The 16,548-nt window shown below is 40.5% G+C and overlaps 1 protein-coding gene across 4 annotated transcripts in view; it reads right to left on the reverse strand.

Annotated features, from left to right (window-relative positions):
• Positions 1-16,548, reverse strand: part of LOC122787177 (transducin-like enhancer protein 4) — a 728,148-nt gene that overhangs the window by 266,231 nt on the left and 445,369 nt on the right. For all 4 annotated transcript variants that reach the window (XM_044053755.1, XM_044053754.1, XM_044053756.1 and 1 more), the window contains one exon: positions 1,531-1,671. In XM_044053755.1, coding sequence (XP_043909690.1) covers positions 1,531-1,671 — 141 coding nt within the window. The remainder of the gene's footprint in view (positions 1-1,530; positions 1,672-16,548) is intronic.

Genomic DNA, 16,548 nt, shown 5'->3' on the forward strand with positions numbered 1-16,548 from the left:
TATTTTTAATCACTTATTTAAATTTATAGTTTTAGTCACAGTCCATAAATACTTTTAAAATGCTTCATTTCCCACTGACTCCTTAATAACTAATTTGCAACTCTCCTGTTCAATAGTGTTCTTTCCTGACAGATGTGCTCCTTGTTTACCCCTTCCCCCAAGACAATGCCACTAAATGCACTAAATGAGAAACCTGCTATCTTACTGCCTCCATTCTTGACTACTAAGTTCCCTTTATTATTTCTTTCCTTACTAACACCCCCTCAGTAGTCTATTTTCCTGACGAGTTTGCTCCATTTCATTGACAATGCTGCTACATGAAAAGCGTAATCTCTTACCATCTCCCTCTTGGCTAGACTCTTTACTAAGTTTTCTTTAGTATTTCATTCCTTACTTGTCCCTTCTTCAGTATTCTCCCATCATGTATTTAACATTATTTTGATTCAATTTTAAGACTGTTTCAGTGAATACTCTTTTCAGATAACCTTACTGTGTTCTAACTCATCTGCACGTGACCCATCTCCTTTTCAACAACCTCATTTTTTAGCCCACCTTCACAAATAACCTCAGTAATTCACAATATTTGTACAACTTCACTGTTTCATAACTCCTCCTTTTTCTTCAGGTCTTCCTACCATCAGTTCTCCCAGTTTAAACCCATATGCTCCCCCTCCATTCTTGTGAACTACTTCCAACAGTCAATTTCAGCTGTTAACAATTTAATTCAACGTTTGTTTCATTATTCAATAACGTCACAATTCAGATGCAAGGAAAATTCACCATACACCAGCTTCCCTAATTACTCAACTTCTTAATTTCTAGAAGTTCAAACTACTTTGTGTTTTAAAGACAACACTGAATATGTGTACAGACATTAATAAACCTTCCTTTTTCAATCATGGGAGATATGTATATTTCTGCTAAGCAAGTAATACTGTTTCAGTATGTTGGCTCAAGAACATAATAACATACAAGTCTTTAGTAATGCCTTCAGATCAACAGGTCATACTCCACCAGCAATGGACCTATGTTTCTATGTTAATGTCACCTCCTCAGTACAACGTACATAACCCACCACTTCCAATGGCTACCTCACTGTACTCCAGCTTTCCAGTAGTAACAGACTTCCTATTACCTGACTACCTGGTACAGAATGATTGACCCAGTTTCTTTTTGCATACATATTCACATCTTCCAAACTAATTTGTAAAAAAAAATTCAACTTCAGACTTGCTCCTCATTCAAGGGGAGTTTCTGCCTTTTCATACTCATGTGCTTACTCCTGACCACTTTCCAGATTACCGTTGCATGCTGTTTTCCTTCCTCTCTCATAATACTATATGCTTGCAGCTTCTCCCTACTAACTCTGGCTTGTTTCTTCTTCAAAACTTCCACATTCAAAAATTGTATCAGTATCCCAGGATATTATGAAATACTTTATATTATGTCACTACCAAGCCATTCTTTTTGACAGTCTGCTATACAAAACAAGAAGTGGAAAGAGGAAGTTGTAAAAAAAAATGCCCTTACCAGACCTTGGTCTTTAGGTTTCAGTACAGGGCTACTTCTGGAAGATGTTAAAGAAGCAGGACTTGATAGAGGCTCCTTTCTTAGTGCATTGGCTTTTATTGTTGGAGAATTAATGGGGCTTCCAGCTATTGAAGGAGGATCCTAAAATGTAAATTAGATGAGATGCTGAATTTCATATTCTGAACAATCTGTTATAAATATAGCACAGATGGCTGTCAATAGATGGCTAATCAGAACAAATGCATACATACCCAGATTGTATGGTAGTAGTATTTTTGATGGCATTAGATAGAAAACATCCTAACTCATTAGACTTAAAAAAATCTAAACTTTCTTCATTCATCCAGTCCCACACTTATTTGTATCATGAGCAACGGGTCCATTTTTTTTCAGCTTTTGTCAGTAACATTCTACTCTCCTTGAAGCTAACTGTTGAAATACTACACAGAGCTGATCGTAAACAGTATCACAATGCCAAAAAACCCCAGCTCAGTTGCAAAACATAATGCTGAGATATCCATTAAGTCTTGTCATAATGTATTAAGCAAAAATGCTTCAAACAAGAACAAGCAGTACCAAAAACACAGCCATGAATAAATCAGCAACAATCAACAGAAAAAAAAAACACTTCTGTTCAGACATGTAAACATTCCCACCTGAGTAAGATGACAGAAACTGCCATTCATAGTCTGAACAAGAGTCTTACCAACAGTGAAGTAAGGCACAGTCCACCTCCAAATGTGGAAGGACAGCGGCAACCCTACTCTTCACATTGAATTATTTTGGTTTATTTTTGTGGTGTTATTTTTGTTCTGGTGGTGGTGATCTTTCCTGGTTCTAACATTACAGTCATTCTGTTCTTTGCTTTAACTCAAACTTACAGGTCATTATATACTTATTGAGGGTCTGCTGTTGAACACAGATATTGTAACACAGTAAATGAACTAACATAGGACAGTGCCTCTTCCTTAGTATTTTTTTTTTCAAATTTCTGTTAGGTGGGCTACAAGTGTGACATAATTAGGAAACAGAAAAAATGAAAATACAGTACTTTTAAAACTGCAAGTTTTTCTCAACTTCTGAGAGACTTGCTTGGCTACAAACATCTGCATTAGAAGCTGAAGTTAAGTGAAACTTGCAGTGGTGTATTTTTGTCTTCTGTTAAGTACAAACTTGCAGTTTTAAAAGTACTGTATTTTCATTTTTTCTGTTTCCTAATTGTGTGTTTCACTGAACAGTGTGCTGTGTGTCTCTGTGCTATAAGAGGGGGTGATGGTCTTATCACTTCTTTGTTATCTGACATTTAATAGATTAGAGGGATTCCTCTGTACTTAAGTGCTAGCCACAAAGTTTGAGAAATTATTTTATGCTCAACGTCTGAGAGACTTGCTTGTCTACAAACATCTGCATTAAAAGCTGAAGTTAAGTGAAACTTGCAGTCGTGCATTTTAGTCTTCTGTTTAGTACAAACTTGCAGTTTTAAAAGTACTGTACTTTCATTTTTTCGGTTTCCCAATTGTGTGTTTCATTGAACAGTGTGCTGTGTGTCTCTGTGCTATAAGAGGGGGTGGTGGTCTTATCACTTCTTTATATGATATTTAATAGCCTAGAGGGATTCCTCTGTACTTTAAGTGCTAGCCACAAAGTTTGAGAAATCATTTTATGCTCAACTTCTGAGAGATTTGCTTGGAAAAAAACATCTGCATTAGAGGCTAAATGTAAGTGAAACTTGCAGTAGTGTATTTTAGTCTTCTGTTAAGTACAAACTTGCTGTTTTAAAAGTACTGTATTTTCATTTTTTCCATTTCCTAATTGTGTGTTTCATTGAACAGTGTGTAGTGTGTCTCTGTGCTATAAGAGGGGGTGTTGGTCTTATCACTTCTTTGAAATCTGTTATTTAATAGCCTAGAAAGATTCCTCAGCACTTTAAGTGCTAGCCACAAAGCTTGAGAAATCATTTTATGCTCAACATCTAAGAGACTTGCTTGGCTACAAACATCTGCATTAGAAGCTGAAGTTAAGTGAAACTTGGAGTAGTGTATTTTAGTCTTCTGTTAAGTACAAACTTGCAGTTTTAAAAGTACTGTATTTTCATTTTTTTCTGTTTCCTAATTGTGTGTTTCACTGAACAGTGTGCTGTGTGTCTCTGTGCTATAAGAGGGGGTGGTGGTCTTATCACTTCTTTGTTATCTGATATTTAATAGCCTAGAGGGATTCCTCTGTACTTTAAGTGCTAACCACAAAGTTTGATAAATCATTTTATGCTCCACTTCTGAGAGACTTGCTTGGCTACAAACATCTGCATTAGAATATGAACTTAAGTGAAACCTGCAGTAGTGTATTTTAGCCTTCTGTTACATACAAATGTGCAGTTTTAAAAGTACTGTATTTTAATTTTTTTCTGTTTCCTAATTGTGTGTTTCATTGAACAGTGTACTGTGTGTCTCTGTGCAGTTAGTTACCCACCCACCCTCCCTGTTCTTGTGTTGGTGGCTCTGGAATTGCCCGCCCCTCCTGTAAGTCTGTATATGAACACTCCCCCTGAGTCCATCTCATTTGTTCACTTAACCTAGTACAGTGCAATCATATTCTGAGTCTAGTGTTCACTCTACTTAATACAAAGAGAAGGTTTGAAAAGGCCAACCCACTTAGGTTCTTTCTTCCTCTCTTTTTGCACTTAAAAACAATTGCACTTTACTCATCTGTGTTTACTGTATTTGTGTTTCCTCCTACTTTATTTTGATATTCTTAAAATAACTCAATTTTATTTATTCTGCTGCATTTATTACTGCTTAGTAGTAGCCTGATTAAATTGTAACTGTTATTCTAAGCCTTTTGGTTTAAGCACTTGGGCTTCATACAGGCTGTTTTACCTTAAGAAGGTTTGTGGTCTACACTGTTGTGGCATGACATGTAGCTTACATCCTTCTAAGCTGGGAACTGCTGATTAAAGGCCCAGTGTCTGTTATTCTAAAAGTGTATTAGTTCTGGCTTAAGCACTTGGGCTTCAGGCCAGTTATTCTACATTAAGAGGGTTTGTGGTCTGCACTCTTGTGGAGGACAGGCTGGATTCTGCCCTTCTGAGCTGGGAATTTCTGGTCACAGGCTTATTGTGCCTGCTTATTTGAGCTGTTTCCTTCTGAAATTGGTGTGCCTTGTTGCTGTAGCATAGGGCAGATTTAGGCCTGCTGAATCTAGCTTTGTTTGCCTAACTTGAGCATTGATCCAGGCCATCTTTTTTTGGAGAAGGTTCCCCTGCACCCTAGTAGCAGGAGTGTGCAGTTAGAACATGTCTGATTGAAGACTACTGGAATAGGGCTCAGTTTTGAGCTTTTTTTCTGGTTAATTGGGTAACTTGTTTAAATCAGTTTGTTAATTTTCTATTGTTTTATATATATATATATATATATATATATATATATATATATATATATATATAAAAGAAATTGCACTTTATTCATCTGCTTTTAATGTATTTGTGTTTCTTCCTACTTTATTACTAGGGACATTGTCTACAACTCTGATCTGTGATATTTAACAATAAGTATCCATTTCTGTGCAGTTAAAGTGTTTTTTTATTATATCTGCTTTATTTTCTGAAAAAAAGAAAAGAAACCCCCAAAAATATACTTGTTTCCTCCTTTCTAAGCTAGTATAGTCCAATTTTCAGGTTAGTGCTGAATTCAGGGCTGTGTTACAAATCTCTTTGTTTGCCCATACCTTACTTGGATAGAAGGAAGTTTTTCTGTTCACCTGTGAGAGAGGGGAGCTTTGAGCAGCCTATCTATCCTTGGAGGAGTGGTTTCAGTCCAGAAATTAGTAGTTTATTGGCCATTTTGGGCTAATTTCTCTCTCTTTCATTTCCCTGCTATAAATACCACATTTGCCCGGTTTTGTGTGCCGGGCAGTGCCAGTTAGCTTGGGTGACGCTATTCCCAGCTCCACAAAGTCTCCTCTTCAATTTGAACCTTGGAACTACACAAACTTTCAACTTAAACACTCAAGTCATTCATTTATCAGCCCAGCACTTGCTCAAAACTCATAGCAAGCACTTATAAACCCAAGCACTAGACCCTCCTGTACTGTACAGAAGGACAAGGCCCTCTATTCGACCTTACCAGCCATCCAGTAAAACAGTTCACTGTACCTATCCAGGCATGTCCAAAGGGCAGTTTCAGGTGTACTCTCCAGTCCAACTGGTGAATCTGGGCATCTTGAGGCAATGTTACAACTGCCTCATGTACACAGACAACCCTGTCCTCCTACCACCAAACACTGATACATGTGAGAGATGCAATTATAAAACCAAACTGGAGGCTAAGCTCTCCAAACCCAAGACTGGATCAGACAGTTAAGAGGAGAAGGGAAATACTTGCATCACACCACCAGTCTCACATGGACCCATTAAACCAGCACCGGCAAAAGAACACACAAATACTTGAAAACATACTCGGAGGCTCTAAATAAAAATCTGCAAAACCAACAGAGACCTCCAAAGCAAACATCCAAGCAACCTCCACCCCCCCAACACAAACCATGAAACACATACTTCACAAAACCAGTGTGCCATGCAATCACAGCCCTTAAGGCAAAATAACATACCCAACATATTAGTAATAGGTGACTCTATAGTCAGGCACACTGACGTCCCACACACTAGGCTGAATAAGGAGAAGGTTACTGTTAGCTGACTGTCTGGTGCCAGGATCCGCCACATAACACAAGCACTCAGGTCACTCGAGAACAAGTACAAATATGACTCTGTCATTGTCCATGTTGGTGTGAATGACCTGAGCTGTACCTCCCTGGACTACATGAAAAGAAACATGGAAGAGCTCTCTGATCACGTAGCCCAGGCCGGTATGACCCTGACCCTGAGTAGCTTCCTGCCCTCACCAAGAATGATACCACGGTATAAAGGAAAAATTCTCGATTTCAACAACTGGCTAAGTTTCTGGTGTCATTCAAAGGGGATCCAGTATCTGTACGCCTGGGATCACATGCTCGAAATGCCACACTGCTTCACTAGAGAGATGGCTTGCACCTGTCACCCTTAGGCTTTCGAATACTGGCCAAGGCTCTTGCCACCCCACAGTGCCTTTTTTAGGCAAGGCTCAAAAGACAAACCCACCACTGTAAATAGCACAAGTAACAAAAAACTGAGGGTAATGCCATTCAATGGCAGAAGTCGAAACCTCAAAATGCACGCACTCAAGGCACTCCTTAGTATGGAGAAAATCGATATATGTGCAGTAACAGAAACCTGGTTTAAGGCTGCAGAGAGCACCCCAGCACTACCAGGCTACATCTCATACCATAAATTTCGGCCACAGAACCCAAACCGAAATACAAAAGGCGGGACGTATCCATATTCATCAAGGATACCCACACCTCCAGGTTAGTGGCAAGCATGATGCTTCAGAGATCATCCATGTGCAACTAACAATGGGCAAAACTGCAATTCAAATTGTAGCTTGCTACAGATCACCCACCATGTCCCAGGACCCTCATTTCGCGTTTCTGGAAACACTGTGAAACATAAAGGTCCTACGAAACACCCTAATATTGGGTGATTTCAATTACCCAAACATTAACTGGGAGAACTACTCAAGTACTAACTCCCTTGCCCAACATTTCTTAGAATTTATAAACTCAAATGCCCTGGTTCAACTGGTCAACACTGCCACTAGAGGTGAAAACATATTGGACCTGGTCATCACTAACATGGCCGATCGGTGTTCCACATCAGAGGTCAACTCCTCGCTGGTTAGATCTGACCATAAACAAATCACTTTGGATATCCACATTCTGCCCTCAACCCCGGACAAGAAAACCACCATGAAAAACTTTTCAGAAGCAAACTTCACATTACTTAAGACAGAGGTGGAAAGTTTCAAAGCCCCCATGCTAAAGGATAATGCTGTCCAAGCTGCAAAATCCTTTACTAATGCATTCTACGGGCATCCACAAGAATGAATGGATCGTGCCATCCCAAGCAAAACCAAGACTCACTCCTCCAAGAAAAGTAAACCAGTCTGGTGGACTCCTGCCATAAACAAACTATACAATAGGAGGAGGAAACTAGTACAGAAAAGAGTAAAATCCCAAGAAGGGAAAGCATCCCTGATCAGTATCAGCAAGAAACTATGATCCCTCATAAAATCATCCAAGGCAAGCTTCGAAAGAAAAATTGCCAAGTGGCAATGCTCAGATCTGCTCAGAGCTAAGTGCAGAATGGCACAAAATACACTGAACTGACCGATATCTCCAACATCCTGGCAGACAGGTTCAGTGCAAACTTCACCCCCCCCCTCTCACCCCCAAAAAGGCCCATAACCATACCAGAAGAATGTAGAGTCCCTGAAATCACAGGCACTCAGGTTAAAACAGCCCTCTCCAAAGCCAAAAACACAGCATCAATGGGACCGGACTGTGTCCCAGGCTGCGTCCTACACAAGCTCAAAGATGAACTAACCCCTCACCTAAACACACTGTTCAAACTCAGCCTCTCCACAGGCTATATACCCATAGAGTGGCGCACAGCAACAGTTATTCCGTTCCACAAATGTGGAGCCACAACAGACCCCAGGAACTATCGCCCTATAAGCCTGGCTAGCTTGGTCTGCAAAGCTATGGAGTGCATCATCATGGAACTCATTAACAGAGATATTGGAAACCTCCAAACACTGGGACCTACCCAGTTCGGCTTTGTTAAGGGCAGATCATGCCTCCTAAACCTGGTGGACTTCTTTGAGACAGTCACCAAGGCTATAGACGAGGGAAAGGTGGTACACACAGCCTACCTAGACCTCGCAAAGGCCTTCAAACACCATTCCCCATTCCGGTATTATAGACAAGCTCACCAGCCTAAACATAAACCCCTATGTCACAAGATGGGTTGCCAACTGGCTCATGGACAGAACCCACATGGTGAGAGTTGCGGGAGCTAGGTCCGACTCTAAACCGGTTACAAGTGGCATTCCCCAGGGCTCAGTCCTAGCACCCCTCCTGTTCAGCATATACTTCTCAGAAGAACAGGCAAGTACAGGAGGACTATGGCTGACCAAGTTCACAGATGACTGCAAACTAGGGACTATAACTGACTCTCTGGCTGACACAGACATCCTCCACAAGAGTCTCACTGAGACGGATACCTGGTGTCACAATCATGGCCTCAGTTGAGCTAAATGCCAAAAAGTACATAGTCATCCCCTTTTTAAAAAACAAAGTACCCACAAACTACCACATAGGTGGTAGTCCCCTAAATACAGAAGACATAATAAGGGATCTGGGGACCCAAGTAGATAGTAATCTCATCTTTGATAATCACATTGCCAAAGTGGTTAGAAAATCCTTCTACGTGGCCCACCTAATCACAAAAGGGTTCACATCCAGATCAAAAGAGGTCAATGTGTCCCTCTACTCATCACTCATCAGACCCATCATAGAGTACAATGCCCCATTTGGGATGTACCTTACAAGACAGCTGGAAAGACCACAGAAGTACCTCACCAAGAGGATCACTGGCCTCAAACAGATGCCCTATGCAGCTTGACTGAAGAAACTCCAGCTGTACTCGGTTGCATACCGCCTACTCAGAGGTGATCTCTGCCTGACATACAAGGCCATGTCCGACCCAGAATTGACATGCTCCACCTAAGGAAAACCTTATCCCCTCGAGCCACATGTTCTAGGGATCCAAACCTCAACACAATAAATAGGACGTGCTGGAGGGATAGGTTCCTGTCCCAGAGACTTCCCATGCTTTGGAAGAAGATTCCAATCTACATTAGTCACAGCTCCACGCTAATACTCTTCAAAAGAAACCTTGACAAGTGGATGGAAAACAGAAAGTTTACCCCGGGGATCACTTCAGTGGCTCTGCTGGACAGAGGCACAGGAAACTAATCTAAGGGGGCAGTGAAAGCCAACACATTCTGGCTACGCTTATAAATGCCCTCGGGCAGATAGCCTAGTACCTACCTATGAACCTATAAATGTCTAGCTCTATACAACAGCAGAGAGATCCTCTGCCTTCATCGTTGATACAGTCTTCTCACACCCTTTCAGCTCCGCCCCTAACATAGCTAACTTGCTTGAGTTCAATTAAATGTTAAATTAACTGTGGGCAACAAATTTACTGTTTCTGAGCAACAGCATCCTTGTCAGATACTGATATGCTGGACACCACACTACCTTCACTTAATGTCTGCTGACATTCTTTGGAATTAGTTAGAACCACTGTCAGGTCATAAGCTGTCCTGTAATACACCTTCTTGCACATGTGCCTCCACAAATTGTTTCTCTGCAATGTGTGGGTGTGGCCTAATTTGCTTACCTTCCATCACCATCTTCAAATCTAATGGACATTAAACTATACATTATGCAAGCAGTGCATATTTCAAGTTAAAACTTATTTCAATTTAAAAAAAATGAGTAAAATGATATATCTTTGAAAGTAGACATTTAACTAAAACCCACACCTATTAAAACATAAAGATAATACAATAAATAAAAATATCTGTTCCTGCTTTGGAAAAACATCTACTGCTTCTCAAGCTGTCACAAAAGTGAAATAACTGCAAAATATTATAAAGCAAAAAACAAAATGTCTGAGTCACTACCTCCAATTGCTCTTTTACTTCCAATTTATATTTCAATTACTCAAGATTACAAGTGATATATGCTATGTAATATTATTTTCTCTCTAGCCTCACAATAATTATTTCTACAGTTCAAAACAACACAGGTCCATGCTATTGGATTTGTCCTCTGCATTCCTATCGATACTTCTTTAAACTGCAGAATAATTTAGCAGGCAGTAACTTTAACTAAGAATGTAAAAAAATTCAAACTTAGAACACCAAAAGATAAGTCCAGTATCTGCAATTATCGGTTTCTTTTACTACTGCTGCTCTCCATTCTACATATTACTGTTAATTTGTGCATCAGAATTATTAACAAATCCAAACACAAAATCAGTCGGTCAAAGTTTAATGAGTTTTATGTGCAGTATTGTACAGACTACTAGAACTATCTCTAAAGCTAGAGAGAAACAGTTTCTGGCTGAACTTCAAATCATATACTAGACCTTGCTTTACTTACAAGATAACTTCACAAAAGCCCAGAATATATTTAAGTTCTTTATTAACTCCCTAACTGAGAGATTCATCCACTTCAAAAATAAAAGGACAAAGCTGAAGGACCATTTAACTAAGTCCTGTAAATATTTTAAAGACGACGGATAATAAAATTACACTTTCTAATATGCTTGTCTCCTGCCTTCATTATATTTACCACTTATTAAATGCATCCTCATGATTACTCCTGTAAAACTACAGTAAGTGGCTATGCAAACCTAAATTCTACTGACATGTTGTCTAGTCTCATTTCTTGTCTTTGTTGCTGCCCTCAAGATGCTAACCTTACATCGTATCTAGCCATTAAAGGAGGTCTTATACTAATGAACAGAATGTAGATCTGATTCATTCCTGTTAACCCCTACTTGCTCTTGGACAAACTCACCCACTTGGCACTGCTTCCTCAAATCATTTGAAAATCTGCACTTTATAATGAATTTTGTTTATCTTTCTGCTGCATTCTGACTTTATTGTTCATCTCTCCAGATTAACGTCAACATTACCCCATCATAACATCTCACTGTGAAATCTAGAATACTAGTATATATCACTACCAAAAAGAACAACTTGTCATTTTCTCCAAAAATGAAAAAAAACCCTCAAAGCACATTATATCTCACCAACAAAAAGACCACAATGCATAACAATTTATCATTTTCTACAACTATAATAGCACAAATCATGAGAATTTCTTCTCATTTTCATACTCTATCATTCTACATTCCTCCATTTTCCTGTATTTTTAATCTGTGAATGTCCTATGCACACACACACACACATATATATATATATATATATATATACACACACACATTTATTGACTGATTTCAAAAGAAGTGACTCACTCTGCACTTTTGACAGTGCAGTGGTGCAACGGTTTGTGTTGTCGCCTCAAAGCAAGAGGTTCTCCGGTTCGATTCTCTGCTAGGGTGCCTTCTGTGTACAGTCTGCATGGCCTCACTGCGTTCGTGTGGGTTTTCTCTGGGTGCTCCAGTTTCCTTCTACATCACAAAGACATGCATCTGGAGTTTCTCCCTGGGCCTCCACTGAAAATTGTCTCGTTCCAAGACTTTCCAAGTAAACAAATGTTAAATAAGTAAATTATGTATATGTATGTATGTATGTATGTATATATATATATATATATATATATATATATATATATAAAATCACACATACATACATACACACACGAGCATCATATAGTCACAACCCCTTTTTCACATTTTTATACATGGGGTCAGGGTGTCACTTTTAACAGTGACAATCATCTTGAGCCAATGTTTACATGACCAGGTGGCTAGCCCTGCCACAGCTGTTCTTCTGTACCACAAACCTGCATGTACAATCACATCTATTGCCAATTTAGTGTGTCCAACCCACCTACTGCATATGTGTTTGGAATGTGGGAGGAAACTAGAGCACCCAGACGAAACCCACGTGAAGATAGGGAGGACATGCAGACTCTGCACAGAAGGTACCCCAGCCAAGAATCAAACAAGAGAATCTCTTGTTGTGAGGTGAAAATATCCTCTGTGCCACCTGATATAAATATATACATATATATACATATACATATATACATATGTATATTGTAACTTGAAATAGTCAAATGCATTTCTCCCTGTAAATATTAAGAAAGTACAATTATATCCAACCTTACCACAATTGTAAATGTTCAAGTAGATCAGTGTTGCAGTACGGATTCTTGGGTCTTCCTGCTATGCAGAAGTCTGCTACTGGCTCAATTTCCAAAGACTTTACATCATACGTAGCCAACAGGTGTCCAAAGACTGACATCTTGATATCAGGTTATAAGAGTGTCATCTGTTAGCACCATCTTCAGGTCTTTTTAGGCAGTGAACAGCAGTCTGATGCCTGAGCACAACATGACCCTTATGGATGTCCTAGTTTAGTCAGTGATAAGGGAAGATTCCAACCATGGGGTAGGAGTAGAAGTGGTGGGTGATGGTGGAAAAAGTACCCCAGGTATGGAGGTGAGGCCAGCAGATTATAGAGGCAGCAGAGTGGGAGTTTGTACTGCAACGCTCATCTACTCTAAAATCTACAATTATTGTAAGTGCGATACAACTGTAAGATGTTCTTTGTAGTCAAGGTTGCACTACTGATTCTTAGAAGGACTCCCAGAGCTAGGAGTTTGGAGACAGACTACCTGATGGCCCCTGAGAAAGCAGATTCTGTCAGACAACAGTAGCAAAACCTGCCCTATCCCTAGAGGCAATGGCTAAGTGGAACCATTTAGTACAGGTGTGGATAGATGTCCATATGGCAGCTTCCAGAATGGCCTGGGGAGGGACACCTTTAAGGAAGGCAGTAGTGGCTGCACTGTGGCTGGTGGAGTGAGCACTGACATGGCTAGTAATGGCTTACCATGATGGGCATTGTAGAAAGTAATTCAGTTGGCCATCCACTTAGAGACAGCCTGTAGGTCTGCCTTCTTTCCCTTGTGCTGTATTCAGGAACTTTTTTCCCATCCAGGTAATACCTGATCTGTTGGTGTACATCCTGAAAATGCAGTATTTGCTCAACTTTATTCTCTGGGTGTTTATAAAACACTGGCAAATGAATAGCTTGATTCAAGGAGAGTTCTGATACTGCTTTGGGCATTATGGTGGTTGGGGGTTGGCATAGTGGTTAAGGTGCTTACATCACTGACACAAGGTGTAGGTTTTGTTTCTCACCTTTAAGAGGGAAATTGTCTAGGTTTATAATGGTCTGCAGCGGTGGTTAGCTTATTACTTATCTATTAACCTATTAAGCTATGAAAGAGGAGTTTGTTCATTGGGTTACTGTGTCCCTGTGAAACACAGTGAAGGCTTTTTTGCACATCAGGATTTATAGCTCTGTGACCCATCTGGCTGGTGAGATGGTTATTAGTATGGTCGTCTTCCAAGTGAGCATCTTTAGAGGAGCTGAAGCTGCTGACTCAGAAGGTGGTAATGTAAGTTTTTTGAATGCATAGTTTAAATACCAGGTAGTGACAGGGTTTCTACTAGGAGGACTTAAATGTATTATGCCTTTTAGGAATTGTTTCATGGTGGGGGTGAGAACAGATGTTTGGGAGCAACTAAGCCAGGCAAAAATGGGCCAAGCATGCACCTTAATAGTGGAATAAGAAAAGCCCCGGTGAAACAAACTAAAAAGGTATTCCAACACTAGATTTATGTCTACATACAGAGGACTAGTGTCTTTGTTCTCGCACCAAAAAGAAACCCTTTTCCGTTTGGATAAGTATGACTTTGCAATGCTTGGATTTCTTGCCCCTCTCAGGACAGACAGCACTTCTGTAGAGTAGTCTGCATTACTTGTTGTCAAGAACCAATCCTCCATTCTGTTAGGTTGAGGGTAGTTAGCTGAGGATGAATGACAGACCCCTTTAGATGGATGAGTAGCTCTACCACCTGTGGAAGAATGTAATATCTTCTCTCGCTGAGAGTCAAGATGAGGGAGATCCAGTGTTGCCTAGGCTGGAAGGGGACAATGAGTGTCATGCTCCGCCTGTTTGACCTCACTTGTATCAATACCCTGGGAATCATGGGTAATCGCAGAAAGGCATAAAGAAATCTGTCTGTGCATTTGAAGAGAAGGCATCCACTCTCCATGTCTCTGTCTGTTGGGTTCTGGAGCAAAACCTTTACAGTTTTCTGTTCTGATGACAGGCAAAAAGATCTATACTGTGGTGACCCCACTGATGGGTGAGGTCCAGAAAAAGCTCTCTCTTTTCAGAATCCAGTTGTTAGGATCCAGAAAATCCCTGCTCAGAGAATCTGATAAGGTGTTTTTCTGAGCCAGGCTGTAGGATGCTATGAGTGTCTTGCAATTCCTGTGCCAGTAGTCACATTTTCATTGCAAGATTGTACTGGGGATAGGAATACTGTAGGTTCCCCCTACATATTTAGGTCCCACATAACAGTGGCATTGTCTGTGTAAATCTGCAGTGTTCTTGGGTGCAAGTTGTACTGAAAAGCTTTGATGGCTAGAAAGACTGCCAGCATCCCTTTTTGGTTTATGTGCATCTTTCTTTGTACCAGATTCCTGCACTGTCAGGTACCCTAAGTGTGCTCCACAGGCAATAAATGGACTGTCTGTGGTGATAGTCTTGTCTGCTTCTGGCATGGATAAGTTTGCCCCTGGATTCTGCAAGATGGTATCTTTCCCCCAGTGTAGTTCCCTTTTTATGCAAGGGAGAAGAGGTACAAGAGTTTCCAGGGGTTGAGAATTCTGTTCCCAACTTTTTTTAGGAACCAATAGACTTTTCTCATGTGCAGTTGTACCAGGGGGACCATTAAAAACCAGGATGCCATGTATTACAATGCCCTTAGGTATTCTCTTGCAGATATTGTCAGTTTTAGTACTAGGCTAAGCAGATAGTATGTGAGGCATGAGACCTTCCTCCAGGAAACAGTCCATTGTGATTTGCAAGGCTAATTGGAGTTCTGGGATGGATTTTCCCTGGATGAGGCAGTCATCCAGGTAAGGGTAAATGTGCAAACCTAAGGTTCTGCACTGGGCTATAATGGCTGTTAGACTTTTGGTGAAAGCTCTGGGAGCAGTGGGTAAGCCAAATGGTAATGCACAAAATTGGTAATGTAATGCTGCTGCCACATACTAAAGGTATCTCCAGTGTTCCTTTGAAATAGGGATGTGCAGGTAGGTGCCTTTCAGGTCTAGTGTGAACATATACGCACCTTGAAAAATCATGGGTAGCAATTTTTGAATAGTTAGTGTTTTGAATTTTGGGACATATAGGAACTTGTTTAACTTTGACAGATCTAGTAATGGTCTCCTGGTGCCTTCTTTTCTTGAATGAGAAAGATTTTTGAGTAAAACCCTGTGCCCTTTTCTCCTGCAGGAAATGGTTGAATGGACCCTTGTAAAAGACCTAGCAAGATGGAAGTGAGAAGCTGCTATTGTTCTTTTGGTGGATTTGGCATCCTTATGAGTGTCTATGTTAAAACAACGAAAAGTGTAAATATCGAACGCTCGGATGAGCGAAAATGCAGGTAAGTGACATCGATATTCTGAGATCGCGGTACAGTGAAGATCAGAAACTTGCCCTTTCCTCACTGTAGTGCTATCTCGGAGTTGGAATATATTTTTAAGGGGGGGGGGTGCAGTCCCCCACAATAGCGATTTCGATTATATGCGTTCGCTCATCCAAGTATTCGATATTTACACTTTTCGTTGTTTTAACATAGACCCCCTTATGAAGAGTGGTCTTTTCCTTAGCTGAATGGAGTAACCCTCTTCTATGATGGGAAGTACCCCTTGGTCTCTGGTGATGAGTTTCCATTGTTGCAAAAAAGATAAGAATCTCCCCATTAAATGGAGGGACACGGTGTGGCACTGGAGATGGTGGTGGGAGGCTGTTCATAGTCAAAGTTTTCCCTAAGGGAAATAGGGCCCTTGAAACCCCCCGGTCTAGGATGCTGATCAGGATGCCACCTCCTATATTGCCTGGGTCACTTGCTTGGGGAGGCCTCCCCTTGTCTTGTCTAGGGAAAAGGGCCAAGGTTTAGAAGGATAATTTCTGTTATATCTAATAGTGGGAGTTAGAATTTTTACATTTTTTTGTTTTCCCTTTTTGCCCATCTTCGCAAATACTTTTTCTCCAGGAGGGCCAGAAAGGAACTCCTTGTCCATAATGGCATGCAGGAGTTTGGCCTTTACTTGGTCATACTGTGGCTGAGTCCTCAGCTAAGCATGTCTACAGATGACAGAACCTGGAGTATCTGCTCTTCAAGATGCATTCAATGCATTATAACCACATTTTAGAGAATGCCTGTAGACCTTCTTTGCTGATCTACTTTTTTCCTCTCTATGAGGCCTTATCAATAATGCCCTCTGTTTTAGAAAC

Source organism: Protopterus annectens, chromosome 13.part0, assembly GCF_019279795.1.
Source record: "Protopterus annectens isolate FY-2018-M chromosome 13.part0, PAN1.0, whole genome shotgun sequence".
NCBI lineage: Eukaryota > Metazoa > Chordata > Ceratodontiformes > Protopteridae > Protopterus > Protopterus annectens.